The 19,481-nt window shown below is 34.4% G+C and overlaps 2 protein-coding genes across 2 annotated transcripts; both read right to left on the bottom strand.

The window, feature by feature from the left end:
• Window positions 1–2,036: 2,036 nt before the first annotated feature.
• LOC141678438 (uncharacterized) lies at window positions 2,037–4,010 on the bottom strand. The gene is made up of 3 exons (XM_074484757.1): window positions 3,536–4,010; window positions 2,712–2,855; window positions 2,037–2,608 (listed from the first exon to the last, which is right to left on the bottom strand). Exons 1-3 carry the CDS (start codon window positions 4,000–4,002, stop codon window positions 2,164–2,166), a joined length of 1,056 nt encoding a protein of 351 aa, XP_074340858.1. The 5' UTR covers window positions 4,003–4,010; the 3' UTR covers window positions 2,037–2,163.
• An 11,079-nt stretch (window positions 4,011–15,089) lies between these two features.
• LOC141676476 (putative protein S-acyltransferase 16) lies at window positions 15,090–18,656 on the bottom strand. Its single transcript, XM_074482130.1, has 7 exons — window positions 18,252–18,656; window positions 16,607–16,699; window positions 16,419–16,520; window positions 16,118–16,195; window positions 15,935–16,033; window positions 15,748–15,843; window positions 15,090–15,553 (listed from the first exon to the last, which is right to left on the bottom strand). The coding sequence occupies exons 1-7, from the start codon at window positions 18,513–18,515 to the stop codon at window positions 15,452–15,454; spliced, it is 834 nt and encodes a 277-aa protein (XP_074338231.1). The 5' UTR covers window positions 18,516–18,656; the 3' UTR covers window positions 15,090–15,451.
• Between the last annotated feature and the right edge of the window lie 825 nt (window positions 18,657–19,481).

The following is a 19,481-nucleotide window of genomic DNA, read 5'->3' as shown; positions in this document are numbered from 1 at the left end:
TGCATTGGTTCACGAGGACGAGGATGTCCTAAAGGAGATAAGAGGTATAAGTGACGTATGCAGCTTTGAATATAAGGGGGTCGGAAATTTTAATTTTAACGAGCTACATCCGAGCATTTGACATATTCTGCTCGAGTTTGACTTGAAATAGGTTCGAAATTGACTCGAAAAAAATTCAAAGATACGATTTTATATATTGGATTATTACCAATATTTGCGACAGAAAATCCTTTCTTAATTGTTGCAGTTGCAACCGTTAGAATCATTAACGATTTTACCAACACATAAATTCAAAGATTTTCAATATTTTTTTTAATCATCTTTCGAGCGAGGTCAAAAATACCCTCCAAATTTTGAAAATCAACACTGCTTCTCATGTTAACTATATAGTTATAAACTGTCTTTCAAGTGATTAGAAGACATATTTGATCAAATTCTAAAGTATAAAATTTTAAAATGGTGTTAAGTGGTTTAACTAGAAATACTCGTTCAATATAATTTCGTAGTTTTTTTTGTTTATCTATTCCTAATTTCTATTTTCAGTTGTAACCCATAATTTTTTGAAACAAAAAAGGTATAACGTTCACTTATAAATTTTGTGAAAACTTTTAACATCAAATTTGTTTTTAAGTAGAGGCAAATTGTTTTTAAAAAAATTAAGGAGGTCATTTTTAATTTTTATATAATTTGAATATACATTTTTAAGTAAACTAAAAATTTAAGAAGAATCCGCCTCTGCATATAAGTAACATAAGGGATATTGAGTATGTGGACTCATCTCCATTTTAGCCATACTTTTCATGCCAACGATCTTTTTAACATATCATATTACGGAATGTACATTTTAGACACACGTTCAAGTCAACGATCTTTATAACATATTAATATATGATATCTAGAAATTTATCACCGTATGTGAAAATATGGACGCAATATATTCACAACAAAATTTCTACTTTACACATATATAGCAGACAAAAATTGCGATATTGTATATTGTAGCAAATGTTTGCTATAGAACAAATCCAAACATTTTAACATATTAAAGTCTCATTTTTAAGTGTCTACTTCTGCAAATTATTGCAGATCCAATAAATCCAGACCACTAATTTTTTTAGGGCCAGACCTTTTAAGACATTTTATTATATACCTTTCAATATTGTTGTAGACCACATGAACTCAACCATTACTGTAATTTGTTTTCTTGTTGATAGTGTTGCAAAAGTTATATATCTATGCACCTATATATTTGTAAATTTTAACCCTAATCTTAATGCTACTAAGAAATGCACTAGTTTAAACAGGTGTACAAATTAAACAGTGATCAAGTTGACAATTTGTAAAGATTGATTGTCATCCGCAGATGTTTACAATCTTTATGCATTATCAAATGTACAATTTCATCGCTTTCAGACCGCCTAATGACTATCATCCATACAACAGGCTTTGGCATTTTTGTGATATGCCCTCTAGAGTTAGATAATGTCCCCAAAATGAGTGAAGTTGCATGAACCTAGGAATGTGATAAGCACTTTTTCTGCCACATAATTAAGTTCTTTTTTAAAAAAATAGCTAAATAATTGTCGTTTGTTTAGATAAAAAATAAGTGTCATTCTTTGCCGTGAATGATGTGTCATAAGATAAATTACGTAATAATAATTTATAAAGTTAGAAATAAGTGTTACTTTTTGTCGGTGAATGATATGTGTCGTAAATAAGAGATGGACCCATATATGCTATGTGGCAAAGACTATGTATATTTTTTGGCACAAAATTGTTTTGATTTTGTCTATTTTTAATATTTGAAAACAATTTATTATAAAATCCATAAAATAGATATATAATTGTGGATAAATTAATTGGGACATTCTCCACAAGTACCAAATGCATGAGGCTTGTGTTTTATAGATTTCGGAAATCGGAACTATTCAGTTGATGTACTGATTTGCAATTTATCGGAAACCGGTCAAATCGAACAAATATTTTTAATCGATATTTGAGCGATTTATCGACGATTTTTGGAAAATTGTCCGGTTTCTATAACAATGATTATACTACTAAATACTAATATAGCCTTATAACTATATATATTTCACAATTACAGTACATATGATCTTTATTTGCTATTACATTTTTACATACATGCAGACATTTGCACACTAATTAAATTCCAATGTCAAAATACAAATTGGAATAATCATGAGGTGACCAAGAGAAAGAAAGTGGTGAGGTAGGGGGAGATGGACAGGATGAAACAGATGAAGAATGAGAAGAACTAGTAGTGTTTGTTTGTGGATTTCTTATAACAAATGGTACCATGTCCTCAAGCAAGCCTTGTGGGCCCAGCACTACTTCTTCTTGGGCCAATCCAGTCACTGGAGGTGGGCCAGAACTGATATTTTCAGGTGGGTCTTCAACTGTTGGGCTGGATACTTTGGGCTTCTTGGTTACTGGACTTGTGTTGTCAGGTTGGCCCAGTTTGAGAAATGGATAGGTAAAATGGAGATGAAGGCCTTCATAAGTGATGATGATGGTGTCCGGGTCATCAGTAGATCTTTCAACCTGTTTTTTGGCACTGCAGTGTGCGTTGGTGCATCTATAGTAGCTCCTGATTCAAGAAAGGTACAAGGAACGCGTTAGTTATATCTTAAGTGTTAAGTAACCAGTCGCTCTAAGATGCTTGTAGTGTTCGACAAAGTAAGAGTTGTTACCTCGGGTTTGCGCTATTCTTGATGGACTTCTGACCGTACTTCCTCCATTTATACCCATCATCCGAAATTACATTGCCATTACTCTTTATTCTCAATGTATACTTGCTCTCAGCTTTACACATTCCTCTTTCCAACAATGAACTCCTGTACTTCAAAGAGCTAAATTTAGGCTAATGAAGAAGAAAACAGACACACATATACACTATCCAAACAGAGGAGGTATCAACAATGGAAAAGGTAGACTGAAACTCGAGCTGAACTCGTAAAGTAAAACTAATACAGTTAAATCTCGATAAATGAATACCTTTAGGACTCAAATATTGTATTCATTAATCGAGATTATTTATTTATTGAGGACAAAAATATACTATCTCTATTATGTTGGGATCAGAAAAAAGTATTCATTTTTCAAGATTATTTGTTTATCGAATATTCATTTATCGAGGTTCCATGATAATTTTTTTTTCGTAAGTAACCCGCAGCCGTTACCCTTCGGGTGCGCACTGGGTAAACCCTACGGGTTCACGCAATAGCCTGCAAATCACGTGAACCAAGGTAAACCGCATTTAAGCGACATACTCTAATTCAGGTGGGATTGACCAAAATGATAATTATCACCTCTTTAACCAACTCTTACGGAATTTTTTAGTTATGACTATCTTAAAATTTGAAAAATTAAGTATACTCTTTTGTAACTTTGCATTTAAAATAGACGTTTTTAAGATCCTGGTTCCGCCATATGAATGTATGTTCCACAAAAATACCCACAATGCATGATCAAATTAAAGATTTGACGACAAAAAATATGCATCAAGCAAACAAACCTGGAAGTAGCCGATAAAAGCTCTTGCATATAGCCGCTCCGATAACTATTTGCTAACGTCGATAAATTCGAAACACTTTCTACCGTTTGCTCCGATATAACATCAGGACTAGAAATGAGCTGATCAAGGAACGATGAGCTCGAAGTAAAATTCGAAGAATTAGAACTCGTATTTAAATTACTCTCCTCGTAAGGTACGATAAATAAAGGCGAATCGTCGTCAAGAAGCTCGCGAACAAGCTCATCTTCTAACCACGTCGCCTCCATCAACTCCTCCACTACGATTATTAGGTGTTTAATGGAATAGTTATACACGAAGATAGATATTGATTTTTTTGAAATGAGAAGAGTGAGAGTGGAGCAGATGAACTGAAACTTGTGTATAGTAGTTGGATTGCTAGCTACCGTATAAAACCCTAGAGATAAGGTGGCATAGGATATTGCATGTTTTATATATACACATGGCATGGGTGTATGTATTACTGCGTGGACTTTTGTAAATCTAAAAAGTTATTCCTAAATGTAGTACATATATGTAGCTTTCGTTACCATGTCAACTCACTTCTAATTCACTGTGAATTCATCCCCCTTTTAGTTTAGCACTTATTGTTTGTTTTAGGTTCATTTTGATCATCCTAGAATTTCTAGGATAAAATACTCCAAAAAATCATATTTATCAAAAAAAAGACCAACTGATTCTTACTCTTCCCGTCCCATTGATTTGTATACACATTGTAGGGAGGTTAAGAAAAAAAGGTTAAATATTAAGTAGTTCACTTACTGCGTTCAAATGTATCAAGTAAATTACTGATTACAAAACTGACTCAAATGAGTCACTTTAAAAGTAAATAGTTGATAAAATTTTAAAAATCTAACAATATTATAAAAAATACTAGAACTCGGAACCTTTCATTTGGATGTAATATCATTCATAAAAAATGTGTGAAACTCAATATATAATACTTTTAAGAATTTTGACTAACGATAGAGTGATATTTTTGATAAAATTTTTCAAATGAGTGACTCATTTGAGTCAATTTTGTAATCAGTGACTCACTTGATATATTTGGACGCTTGGACGCAGTAAGTGACCTACTTGATATTTAACCCTAAGAAAAAATGTAATTTAGTGACAAAAAGTAAGAAAAATGGGTGAAATGGGGTCCAATCAATATTTAATGTGTATAGTGAGTGTAATGAAACAATGAGGGGACATAAGTGAATGAGATTAATTTTTATATTTTGAAACTTTACCATTTTGGGTAAAATTTGAAATATATAAAATTAATTGGGACGTCCAAAAAAATAAAATTATATAAAAGTTAATAAGACAGAGACATTAATATTTTATCAACTCAACCCTTACTCATCCCGAAAATTTCTTAAATAAAATACTTATTTAAAATATTAAACCATATTTATGAAAACAAAATGACCTATGATTCTTAACATTTCATCAGCTCCTCCCAAAAGAGTCTTGTTCTAACAACTCACCTTTAAATTTTAAAATTGTACTGTAATTTTTATTGTCTTTGATATGATTAATTTATATACATTTATTAACAAACAAACAATTTTGACAAGCTGCGTTTGTATTATATGGTGAGATATATCCATCAAGGTGGACCAAGACTATCTGAACCATCACCATGTACAATTAATAAACAAGAGTCAACTAGTTATACAAGAGTTTAAAAGATTACGTACACAAGGAATGTAATTTTCGAGTGTGCGGAGAGGTTGAAATTATTTATTCCAACTTTTAAGTACTTCTTATTATTAGCCTTATTTATTTTTTTAATTTTTTATAATCATCTACCGGCTATCGGTGACAGATCTAAAGTTTTTCGAAAATATGACAAAAATAGCCAATTTTTCAAATTTTTTAACCAAAATAGGCATTATGAAAAAAGTGGCCAATTTTAGCCGATTGAATACTCAACTGTCAGTTGGGTAATATGAGATACTGTACTGACAGTTGGGTATCTCATATAAAGTGAATAATACACTGATAGTTGGGTATCCAATCGGCTAAAGTTGACCCACTTTTCAGCAATTGGTCATTTTTGTTAATTTTGTGTAAAAATAAGCAAAATTTGTCTTTTACCCAAGTTTTTCAGCCGGGCACTGTATATAAAAGAAAGTTAATTATACCACAATTTATCTACTTAGTTGTCGTCAGATTAATTTTTTTCATCTATTTTGATTTCTATTTCTAAATTTTTAATACATAGCAACTTCAATGGTACAAAACTATTATCTTAAAAATTCCATGTGGAATCTACTTGTCATGTATGTGACATATTTAAAGAATGTGTAAAAAATTTAGCACTCTAATTTTTTATATCCTTAGTAAAAATAATATAGAGAATCATATTTGATTAACCATATTTATCTAACAAAATAGTTTTACAAAATAGTTTTTATATTTACCAAATTTTAACTAAAATTGTAATTTAAAAAACAAAACACTCCCAGAATCATAACCTAAATTCGTTCCCTTCTTTTCATTATCTCCCTCAAAAAATGTACTCCACTTGTCCTAGGGGACAATTAATTTTTAAAAGGAAAAGGAGGTTAATTATTCCCTCTGTTTTTTTATTTGTCGCTTTGATTTTTGCACACATTTTAATGTGCTTTGGCCGCATAGTTAAAATTATCATTTATAAATTTTTTTTTTGTAAATAAAAGTAGACAACTTATATTTTAATTCACAAAAAGAAAATTTTTAAAATCATATTTCTAATTAGCCGGTCAAATCACATTGAAATACGTGCAAAAGTCAAAGTTACAAATAAAAAAAACAGAGGGAGTAATTAATTAATGCTTGAGAGTTTGGGGTGGGATCTTTTGTTGGGGTTGACTTTAACATAATTCCAAACACAAATCACATTGGGAAATGTGAAACACACAAGTCAACAACTAACCTAAACCTAAAAGACAAAACACAAATTGATTTATCAAATGAGAGGTTGACTGGCAGGAATGGGTTTAGGTCTTGGCCTGATTATAGATAGTGGGCACCGGTTGATTGGGGGCAGCTAGCTGTGTGACCCAAATGGCCTCCTCTGTTTTTTTACATTGCAAAAAAGTCAAACCTTTATTAATTTTAGTTTTTGGAGATTGTTTGTGAATGTGATTATGTGTATGATTGGGTGGTGCATGCATGGTCCATTAATAAATTATTCACGTGTGGTTTTGGAGTGTTATGGTTAGTCAGGGATTGGTTCTAGGCAGAGGTGGCCATCCGTGCGGGTCGTGCGTGCCGGGCTGAGTTTGTAGCGGGCTGGGACCGAGAAATATCAACACTGAACTGGCACTAGAAGGCGAACGAATCGGGCCGGGCTGGTTTAAGCTGTCAGAAGGTAACCCGGATTCGGCACTGAGTTTGTGTGCGTGTCAGGCGGTTCACGGGCTGGCACGCGGGCTGGTTCACGGGCTGACACGCGGTTCAGTGTTGCATAATTTGAGTGGAGTTGTGTCATGTTGTGTCACACTCTGTTTGTTTAAAATGGTGCTATTGTATTTTAATTTTTAATGCTAATATTCGAATTGTATTCTAATTTAAATTCATGTATTGAAATTGTATAATAAATATTTTTTACTATATAAAATTCGAAATTTAATGTTTATTAAAAAATAATTAATAAAATGTAACATTATTTTCTATTATGTCACATAATTTATTCGAAATATTATAATTGTAATCAATTAATTTTATTATTTTAACTTTTTGGTTAAAAAGAGGACGGTACCTCTTATAAATTTTATTAATTTAAAAAAATTACAAATGATATGAGAGGACTCCTCTCTAAAAAAACGGAATAAACCACATCAAACATTAAAAAATTACAAATCAAATAATATTAAAACTTAAAATAAAATTACATTTGGGTAATTTTGCATCCAGTTAATGTATGGTCTTCCATTTTTTACTTCACATTTTATATTGCATGAATCATGTTTGCACATGTTTTTGTAGTACCTGATTTTCCAGCTTATAGGCACTAACCCGCGGGCCTGTGCGGGCTGTGCGGTCTGCATAGTGCGTGCGGCTCCTGTGCGGGCTCGTGCGGGTTAGTGCCGGTCCCGGTATTTTAGAACTAAATTCGTATTCGGTTGGCTTCATTTGACGGGTTGTGCGGGTTTGAACCGGCCCGAATCAGACCGAATATTTTACGGTTTTCGTACGAGCCGGTCCCGAATGAGCAGTTCAAACCCGCCCATTTGGCCAGCTCTAGTTCTAGGTGTTTGAGATTGGTCGAGGGTTTGTGTTGTGTGTTGTATATTTTAGCAACAACATCTCCAACCATTTAAAACCCTTAGCTAAAAATCATTAATACATGTGATAAATAAAAAAATATAGAGATTATGTAAAAAAAATAGATCTCCAATGGTACATTCCCCTTGTCTATAAATATAGCCAAACTCTTGATGTTGACTATATTTGTTGAACCACTACAAACCTGTAAGAAATCTGTAAAAAAAATTCTAATAATTAATTACCATATTAAAGTAATATATTCTATTTATAAGAACATAAAATTTTAATAACATACTATTTTTAAAATATAGCTAACCAATATAGCCAATACCATCGAAGTACAATGTCTTACGGATTCAACAAATTTTACATATTGTCTGACATGTCCAGTTTAGCCAACCAATTATAGCCAACATCATTGGAGATGCTCTAAGCACCTTTTTGTTTCGATAATTCGGGAGATGTTTTAGAGTAACTACTAACTAATACTCCCACATTCCCTCTCATTATTTTTAAAAAAAGTTACAGAACTATATTTTATATTCATCTTCAAATGCGTGTCAGATACTTTTTCAAAAATAATAACAATTGGGCGGGTCCGAGGGGATAGTTATATATAATTTATGTTTATTGGTTAAAATAAATAAAGTTTGAGATCATCTCAGGAGTTATTAATAGATGAATAAGTTGCCTTAATCGTCGAAGAGAAGTTTAAGATTATCTAAGAAAACTTTCAAAATCTTACGAACTTTAAATAGTTTAACTGTCGCAATTAGCTTCTTTAAAAAATATAAAAAAAAGTCCAAATAAACCCGTCCAATGAAAGAATAATTGGATGGGAATGTATCAAGAAAAGTGAATATATTTGACAAAAAAGGAAAAATAAAAAAAGAGAATAAAATTCTAATTCCCGGGTTTAAATCCAATATATGATACGAGTTTGGTGATACAAAACATAATTGGAATGAGTAATAATTGTATATGATGACAATTATTATCATAATAGGACTGAATAATAATTGTATGGTTAGACAAATATTATTATAATCGGATTAGGTATGTCTTGTTGATTAAGTTTGTAATGACAACATGAAATCAGGGGATAATTGTTATGCCTAAATATGGACATGGGCTCTAAAGAGGCCCATTACCATAATTATTAGTAATATTGGGCTTAATAAACAAGCTCAAGAATATGGAAGAGCTCTCGTAATTTGTATATGGATCGGGACCATGTACCGCATGTTGACCAAGATTTCGCATGATGACACGTGGAAATATATAAGGGAGGATAATCTTGTTCACCTCTTGCTAGGAGATGACACATATCCACCTCTCAACAAGATAGTGATCAAGTCCATCTCTCAACAAGAGGGGAGTCCTGTCCTCATATTACTAAGAGGGGAGTTCTGTCCTCATACTATTAAGAGGGGAGTCCTCTCGTCATATCACTAAGAAAGGAGTCATCTCCTCATATCATGCATGACTCCATATTACTAGGAGGGGTGACCTACCACCATATTACTATGAGGGGTAGCATGTCCCCATATTATCAAGAGGTCAGTCCTGCACCCATATTAACAAGTAAGAAGTAATCTCTCCATATTTCGGAGAGGCTCTAAGAGACCAGTTGGAGTACAAACTCACATACAAGCAAGACAGAAGATATAATTACAACAAGTTATGACTACATGATCCCATAAGGGATACATCATAGAGTCTTTACAACATTATATCATACTTGGAAGGACTTCTTCGAGGTCAGCATTCACAATATATTTCTGAGATCACATCATATGAAAACAATCTCTATTACAATACAAAGATCGAAGACATGCAAGGCTAGCCCTAAAAGGAGATACTTTGTTATCAACTTATACTCTATTTGACTTGAAGACCCATGACCAGGCCTCAAAGGGCCGCATTGGAGGAAGGTTCGCTATGCGTGGCTAGGTCTCCTGTGATCGCACGTACTCTCTATACAACCACATCGCATGACCAGACTCTAATAGGTCGCATGCGAGGCCAGGCTCTCCATAAGGCCACATCGCATGACCGACCCGTTATATTCGAAATTCGAGAAAAAAATTGACTCGATATAAGTCCCGAAGGCGAACAACTCAGTCCTTTAAACACTTAGGGGCCGAGGAGGCGGTTCCAAAACGGCAAAAAATATACAGAAAAAATAATAATTTGTGTTAAGGCAAATAATGAAGCCGAAGATGCACAAACCAAATAAACTATGCTAAGGTAACTATTACGTACCGAAGACGCATATATAAAATAAATCACGCTAGGTTAAATACCGAAGACGCGTGAATTAAAAATTCCTCTAGATTAAATATCAAAAATGAGTAAAATAAATAATTTATACCAAGGTTAATACACATACCGGAGATGCGTCAATTGAATAAATTACACTAAGGTAAATGTTAAACCGAAGAAACATAAAATATGGAATGCAAACCGAAGGAGCATAAGAATAAATTATGTCAGGTTAAAAATCGGAGTTCCGAATCAACTCTGAACTATTCCGTCCCTTAAAAACTCGGGGACAAAAATGACAATTTTGAAGGCTAGGCCGAAGATGCATATAAAATTTCCTAAATTACGCTAAGGCACCAAAATAGCCGAAGCAGCGTAAAGGAAGAAAATTTTATCAAGGCACGAAAACAGCCGAAGCAGCGTAAAATTCCCTCGAAATATGCTAAGGCATAAATAAAGTCGCTTCATATTAAATCTATATTATCTAGATATAAACATGTTTTTTACACTAGCTAGGGAGAATGAAAACCTATCTAGTGGCCACCCGAAGATGATAGATCCTTCGTTCGCTCCTCTTTAATTTTTTTTAATCTCCTGCACGAAACAATTATCCAGGGGCCACCCGAAGAAGATAAGCCCTTCGTCCCTACAATATTCCTTCGTTCGGAGGGAACATTACGCATGACATTACCTCTAGAAAGGGGACGAACGGATACCTATCTAGGGGCTACCCGAAGAAAATAGTTCATTCGTTACCCCACTCCTTTCTAAGATTTTGATACCGGACGAAACACCTATTTAGGGGCTACCCGAAGATAATAGGTCCTTCGTCCCTATATCAGCTATACTTAGCATGTAATTTTTAGAAAGTCTTTAAGACACAAGACCCATCTCTCGGAAAAAGGAAACTGAACATCCTTTCCGAACGATGCCCCTAGTCCCTCAAACACTCGGGGCGAAGATGGATGTTAAAACCTCGAAAATTGCTGAGGTAAAACGAAAGCCGAAGATGCAATGCAAAATTGAACCATTGTTGAGGCGAAATAAAAGCCGAAGAGGCGATGAAAATTGAACCATTGTTGAGGCGAAATAAAAGCCGAAGAGGCGATGAAAATTGAACCATTATTGAGGCAAAATGAAAGTCGAAGATGCGATGAAAATTGAATCATTGCTGGGGTGAAACAAAAGCCGAAGATGCGATGAATATTAAAAATTTGCCAAGGAAAAAGCCGAAGATGCAATTAAGGCAAAATTCAAAGACACCATTGTTGAGACGAAACAAAAGTCGAAGATGCATATTCTAAAATTTTACAAAATTGCCAAGGTAAAAGAAAGCCGAAGATGCAATGCAAAAGGAAAAAATATTATTATACGCCAAAGCAAAAAAAATCTAAAGATGTGGAGAAAAAACACAACATAAACAGCCTGAAGGCAGAAGTTACAAGTCCGAAGGCAGGAGATTAATAAAATAAAAATCAAATTATCAGAAAGGTCTTCATCCTCTCCCGAAAAAAAAATCGCAAGAGGACCGTCTTCTACAGCAAGAGCGACTAGATCTTCCATTAGTTCATCCAGAAAGAGCTTGTAATTCCAGGAAAGGCCACGAGCCTTGTCAACAGCATAGTAAAATCCGAATGGAAACACCACTATTCGGTCTATTCCAGGTCTTCTCCCAGCTTCCGTTTGTCTTCGATCTCCTTGGATGAGTGTTATATGACAAGTGGGCTTAGGGCTACTACCCAAAAATGGGCCACACACATTATCTATCGCCCACACACTAGTCCGGCCAATAGACAGGGACATGTTAGTGATAGTGACCCGATTTATGAGGCCCAATAGCCGAAGGCCCATTAAGCAGTCATGGGCCGACCGTTGGACTAACAAACTACAGAAACGTAACCCCCCTCCAACATTTATCTTCCTCCTAAATGTAACGGCTGAAGCATTTATATCCGAGGTTTGGATAAATACACCATCAAATACACACAATCATATACACAATTTTACCTACAATGACATATACAATTTTGGTACAATCATAACTCTTGTACGTTCCATCTTACTCATGAAAGGCCGATTACTGATTCTCACACCGGAGGTAAATCAGGGGGACAAACCCTCGCATTCTTCTCCTTGCAGGTCCGACCGAAGGACGCTACACACGATCGAACGACGTTCTATCATCATCAGAAATTTGGTCATAACACTAATATTTCATGTGCTTTATTTTCTAATTTTAGTGGCTTTAATAAGTTACCGGTCCACTCAGAAAACATGTAAATTAAGCCCACAATGAAATGGCCCATATCAAAACAAGAAGAAGCCCAATATCTTATTACTAGCATGGTCTATGTTATGCAATTATCCGGAAGAAAGGAAACCTTAAAAAATAAAAACTTTAGGGTAAAAGACTCCATACACAAAAATTATCATAAATAACGTGACATGATATTTGTTACGTTTCAATTTACAGGACAAGCTAGATTTTATCTTATTAGCAGAAAAGTTATCAAATATTCACATTTTTACATTATTATCTGATAATCCGGTTTGATAACCGTTGAATTCTACATTTTTTATATTTGAAAATTTCGGATCTTTTACGATCTCGTAACGATCAAATTTTATTATTATTATCCGGATACGTTTCGATCCAGATTTTTTGATATTTGATTGATTTTCCATAATATTTTATGTGATAAACTACTTCATACGTTTCAAAACGCGTGCGAAATGTAAAACATATTATTAAAAAAGACGAAGATAATATTACGGTCAAATATTTGAGTTAATTTTTAGTATCCGAAAACGACCGTATATAAATTTTCCATTTATGAAACAATTTTTTACTTTTCTAATATTTGAAAATGATAAGATTTTAATATTTTCATATTTAAAAATGATTGTATATGGATTTTAAGAAATTTAATCAACCTCTTATTCCCTAATATTGGGATAAAAATTAGTAATATAAATAATCATAACCTCCCACGAACAAGTCCTCAGTCAAAAACGTGCTTAGGTGAGATAAGTGAAGCCACTAACACGTCCACGTACCTTAATATTTATGCTACTAATGCAACTCTTTTAAATTTTTCAGCTATTTCTGCATTTGAAGTTCACAAAGCTCATACTTTGGAGATGGAGGAAGATGGCTACACTACGCCCACGGGAGAAGAATATCGGATTCCGCAGCCAAAGGTTTGCCCTCCGGCGCCGAAGAGAAAATCGCAACCGCAACCGCAAGTGCAAGTGCAAGTGCAAGTGCAACGTAGAAGGCTCGGGGATTCGTCGTCCGAGACAAATGTTTTTCAGTCAACTGAAATTGAGGAGTTCTTTGCCTCCTTGCCTACAAGGAGTTAGTGTGTTATTCTTGTTTTCGACATTGGCAAGGTAGCTTGCTCATTTTTTTAATAATGTAGTACGTAAACATTAAGCGTTCAGCAGATTTATTCAATTTTCGAATTTAAGTTTTCATAAGTTTCGTTAAGATGCTTTATTCCATTTATGTTACTTGTTTGAATTTTGTTACTTGCTTGTTTATACACAACATGGATTCAAGATTGTCATTTATACTACTTCAAGATCAAGTGTCGTTAGAGCAATGACACCTTGGTTATCGTTATCGCTCTCGCTTCTCTTACGTGGCGTTCATGTTGAAAAATATAAGATCTTGTTGGTGAGACCGAGACCTTCTTGTGACATCTTCTTGTCTCAGTGTGACTGATTATTTAACATGGTATCAGAGCTCGGTAGAAGATCCGAACAAGATTTTATACTCCTTAACAAAAATGAGGCTATCAATTGTGTGATTAATTTATGCAAGTTTTGTATCTCTTTCCCGATTTTTTTTATAGTTAAACTCACGCACAACCTAAGAGTCGAATTCTTGACCTCTCTTGAAGAAGCCGAGACCTCAACCACTGCACCAATCTTTTTTTTGGCGTTCTTGATTCTTTTTACAGTAGAGTACTTATGGATAATATTTTTCGAGTTGCTGTTATTTGGTTCAGAACCTTGTAACCGATAGTACCGGTATCTCCCTAGGCAATACTGCTAGAAAATTAGCGCTTTTGGTGCTCTTATGTACCATCTCTTTCGTGTTTGTGTGATCCCTGTGCCGAAGATTACACAGACGCGTTACCTGATGAGTCGAGTTCCGCAGTGATGCCCGCGTTGGCAGCATTTGTGCTTCAGCATTTGTGTTGTTGATATCAAAGAGTTGCAAACTGAATGGATCAAAAGTGAACCACCCTTAATGCATCAACTAATAGCAATATTTGACACATAGCTCTTCGGCTCCGTTTGGTATTTTTGTTGCAGACAGCTATAGTAGTTTTTTGGAGAAACGTTTTTGTTCTAAAAACTGCTATTACCAAAAACATGTCCCCCTGCTTTTGAAAAAAGCTGTTTTCAGTTTTTGCAGGAAGTAGCTATCAGTTTCACCATCAAACCTTCTCAAAATCATTATTTTTATATATTATATCTCAAAATATGTATAAATTAAAAAAAATACCAAACAGTTATCTAATTTATCTAATTTTCCAGACACCATTTTTTCCAACAACACTTTTTCCAGCAGCACTTTTTCTCACAGCACAGTAGTTTTCAACAACACTACCAAACGGAGCCCGGTTAAGTCTAGTGATACTAGTTTCTGCAAAGCTCGTGTATAAGCAAGAAGAGAAATTGATAAACAGCTCAAAGAGATTTACAGGATGCAAATTAAAGTTGCTATTACATCTGTGCAATTCCATATTGAGAAGCTAAGAATTTCTGCAAGTGGAAGAGTTCTAGCTGACAGGGTAATACTCTCCAGAGCCGTGGAACATGGTTCATCACAGCTCCAATCAAGGAACACCTGTTTAAGTCAGAAACATGGTTTATCTTGGCCCCAAAAGAGCTTGGGCGCCTAATGATTCATGTCACTAACCATACTGACAACACGTGTCGTCTGAGTAGATAAGTTTACTTTTCGGAGAGGAAAAAAAAGTAGTGAATATTAGGACGACACATGCACAGATCGATACAAGTAGAAAAAAGCATGGGCATAAACTACAACATTGACAATGTTACACGATTACAAAGTTTGACAAGTTACATGTTAATAACGCTCATTTGTGCTAGCCTTTTTTCGTTTGTTTTCCACCGGTGTTAGAATTGCATCAGCAGGGCTTCTGGTTTTCTTTATATGATCAGCAAGCAAGCACAGCAACTGTAAAACCTATACATGATCCACAGACTGAAACTGAACCTTTTCAACATCCGCCATATTTAACTATGAAAGACCACTACTATGTAAGAAAGATAACAAGACAACAAACTAAAGCTAAAAATTCTAACATGATGGTATTGTAAAACTGTCCTGCTCCTAAATTGAAGCAGCGTTCATGCATTAGTTTCTTTATCATACGATGTGCAGAAGCGAAGACCAGAACCCACGTGACGCGTTGTTGGACATAACCAGCACATAACGTGCGGACCAAGTACCTGTTGAATTCAAGCGAAGATACAAAGCGTTAGAAAACTTCATTATCCCCAATGGCCCAAACAGTGCATGACCTCATGTCCAGTCCAAATTCTGGTATCCTCATGAACTAGATATAATACTTATTAGTAGTAGAAAATGAAAAGGAACAATACAAAGGTGGATAATTAGTATTGTGAAGGAAGCAGTTTCTTACTGATATTAGATTTTCATAAGAACCAATATTATACGGATGTATATACACATCTCCTCCCTTGTCTGCAAGCCACAAAGCTCTTACCCCTTCAAGTTGCTGCCAGATAAGTAATCGCTAATTAGTGAATGTTAGTGTAAAGTAATTGGTTGTCAGCAATACATAGAATAACATGTTCGTATCAAGGAACCTCAATGGTTGTCATGTTATGTAAGATTAGCTGCAGATGCCAACTCCAAAGATAGCTTAATGCAATACTAATCCCGACTAAGAGCAGGAAACAAATTACCTGGAAGTAAAGATTGAAAAATGTTATTCTAACAGATATTTAATTAATCAAGTCAAAACTACTGCAGTGAGCTATTGAGCTTACGTAAACAGCTTGAATAAATCCTTCAACTTTCGGCTCAGTTTTGCGAGGCACTACGGCTAAACTACCCAAAAGCAGAATCTGATAATTTAAAAGCGAAAGTAAGGGTGAGATAGGAATTGAAGGCGCCACACGAAAATTTGGGGGTGGGGCCGTGGGGGAATGCACAGAGGAGTAGCAGTCATGCTACTTGGTCAAATATAATCTTCACTCTTCAGTAGAAAAAATCATTCTAAACTAACAAAAATGTAAACTGTATTGACACGTCTTAAACATAGAAAGATCATATTCATCTTCAACGTACCAGGGAGTATATGCATGCAATTACAGCGTACGTAACAAATACAAAGAAGATCTTATAGTTCGCATGCCCCACACAGTTATCTATCCAAGTGCAGTGATGGTCCTAAAATCAGAAGTGAGAACTATATCAATGTATATCCTGTTTCTTTAACAAAAAGTATTATGAGAATGTACAGAAACTAGGCATACCATTTTCAAAACACATCTTCTGCATATGCGGCAATGATGGGTGCGAGGTGGCTTGTATTGGGAACACTTTTGACAGTATCTCAAGTCCCCACCCTGCAAAAACAGAAAAAGTAAATTAGGTCCACGTTAATATTGGATTAGTTCATTAAACCCTTTTGTTTGCATACTATTACAGATCCCGAGTCATAATTTATGAGGCTAAAACCAGGCCAGGAACGAAGAGAAGGATTTATTCTACACCTTCTATTGCCAGAAAAGAGCAAGTTCCCTCCTATGCCTTGTTAGAAGAATTCACAATGGCAGCACTAATTGAATAATAGTAACAACTTAACAACGATGTTCAAAGTTGTTACTAGGAACATAACTCAAAAGTAAATGAAATTAACCAGTACAATAATCGAAACCTACGGTTTCACCACCTTCACAATCTGAGCAGAAAAATTACTTTGATTGGTTAATTATGGACATCCTATTTTTTCTTTTATGATAAAGAGTATTACGAAGCTGGATGCATGCCGTGTGTAACATAATGTACCACAATTCATTGTAAATGTGATTAGACAGACACAGTCTGTTTATCGCAGTAAAAAAAATAATGTCAAGCAAGTAATTCAAATTGGGAAACAAAATAAAAGAAAGAAAAAGGGAAATATACAAGCATCTCAGCCAACTAGTGGCTACATCTATCATCTGTAAACAAAACTATCCAATGACCAGAAGACATAAACAATAAACATCTCGTCAGCTAGATTGAATTTCGACTGTAGTCAACTCGAACAAATGCAATCAGCAAAAATACAAATTCAAAATCTTGCAGAACATAGATCACATGATTGAATCCCTTTTAATATATGCGTAATTCATACCAACAAACCGGTCAAGAATGTATAATACGTAAACCATTACACTCTGAGAAACTAACAAAGGAAAAAACTTGTTCCGACCAAAGATAACGCCAGAGCCGTATAAAAACAGTAGGAAGGCTAAAGAACAAAATTTATACGTCAGAAGCAAAATCTTCAAAACAGAAGAAACTGCATCAATTGAAATCAAGCAAATCAAATTTCGGACACACAACACCGTTTTCTTGAATTCAAATTCAGTTATCAGAACACACACAACCACGTGTGAAGAGACGTAAGCTACCAATCTCCACTTCCCGCTTATAGGTCCAAACTATCACTATTCCTGCATTCTATCTTCTCCAGTCTATCCGGAAACAAGGATATCATACCAATTCAGTAACTGCAATCTAATCACACATAATCGAAATAACAACCTGATTCCATCAAAATCACATTTTTCAGATCACAGCACAAAGATCATATCTCTCATAAATCCTTGCATCAATTTTCACTCCAACACCAAAAAAATAATACAAAGATCAAAACTTTAAACTCACATAGCATTCAACTTAACCTGAAAAACCAAATCAGCTCAATCAAATAACATCACTAATTTTCGTCAAAAAATAACATCACTAATAGAAAGATCAAACTCAACAATCCACACACACACACAAACACACACAGTTAACATTAAATACTTGATCAAAACTAAAAATTTCGAAAAAAAACACACAAAAGGGGCTGAACTAAACTAAATTTAAAACATAAAACACAAACATTTATATCTATACACATACCTTCCGTTTGACCTCATGAACAGAGCTACTTGAATCCTCAATATCGGGTTGAAAATCCGGAGGGACCCGACCCGGGTCAGTAAACACCGCAAGAACATAATTATACACACACATAACAGCAAGACCAGAGAAAATACCCACATTCATTAACCCGGGTGATGACCCGAGTCCGAACCACCGGTTTATGAAAATAAACACAGTAGAAAAGTACACGAAAGCGATGCCAATTGAGACAATGGTGATTGGGAACGAGAAATTCGCCATTTTGGGTGTTCGAAAGTGTGTTTTTTTATTGGGATTGGTGAAGATTTGGACGGGCTGGAGAATCTCCGGCTAGCTCCGGCGGGTCTCCGGCGGGTCTCCGGCGAGAGTTTTGTAAAACAGTGAGATGAAGTGGTCGGTGCCGTTGGTTTGTTTCTAACTTTAAAAACACTGCTGCTATTTATATTTTTTGGCATGAAATGAAATATTTATTTTTTTTAAAAAATAAAATAATTTATTTTGTAAAAATATTTTTTTAATTTTTTTTGTGTAAGTGATGTATGTTGATAAGGATGGAAGAAAATTACATGTATTTCATGGGTGTTGTTTTGTTTTGCATGTAATTTTGTTTGGTTTTGAGAATGAATGCACAATGAGGGAAAATGAGGTAAATGTGGGTGATCAATATTTTTATTTATATATATTTAATTGAATTTATTTTACAATTTTAGTTTGGATAAATGTTTTATAATTTATCGGATTTTTAAATCTATTTGACCGAACAAATTTTTATATATCGTAGTCGTAAAATATCACAATAAGTAGCCTAACATTTTATTTTTTTAGTCGTGTATTGACTAATTATTCATGTTGTTCGATTTTACAATTTATTTAATAATAATTTAATGATTGCGGTTGAAATAATAACGCGTTAATCTGCTTACTTCGTAAAGAGACATGATCCGGTACAAATAATTATCAGCAACATATCATACAATAATATTAACATGCAGTATATAAAATGACGGAATGACGAATGATAGGTACAATATATTCATACCGAAATCACCACTATACATATATCATAAAATAGAAGCACCATATGATATGTTGCAATAATTATTTTTTTTCTTTTCATTTGCGAGAATATACTGCCACAATTCATTGATCTAAATTGAATCACTTTCTAAAATATTGAGATACTATGTTAAAGATTTACATATGTAAGTTGTTGCAAGGATGTCATCG

The sequence above is a fragment of the Apium graveolens genome, chromosome 8 (assembly GCF_009905375.1).
Source record: "Apium graveolens cultivar Ventura chromosome 8, ASM990537v1, whole genome shotgun sequence".
In the NCBI taxonomy this organism is placed as follows: Eukaryota; Viridiplantae; Streptophyta; class Magnoliopsida; order Apiales; family Apiaceae; genus Apium; species Apium graveolens.
Note: the sequence above shows the minus strand (reverse complement) of the source record. Positions and strands in the feature narration are given on the sequence as shown.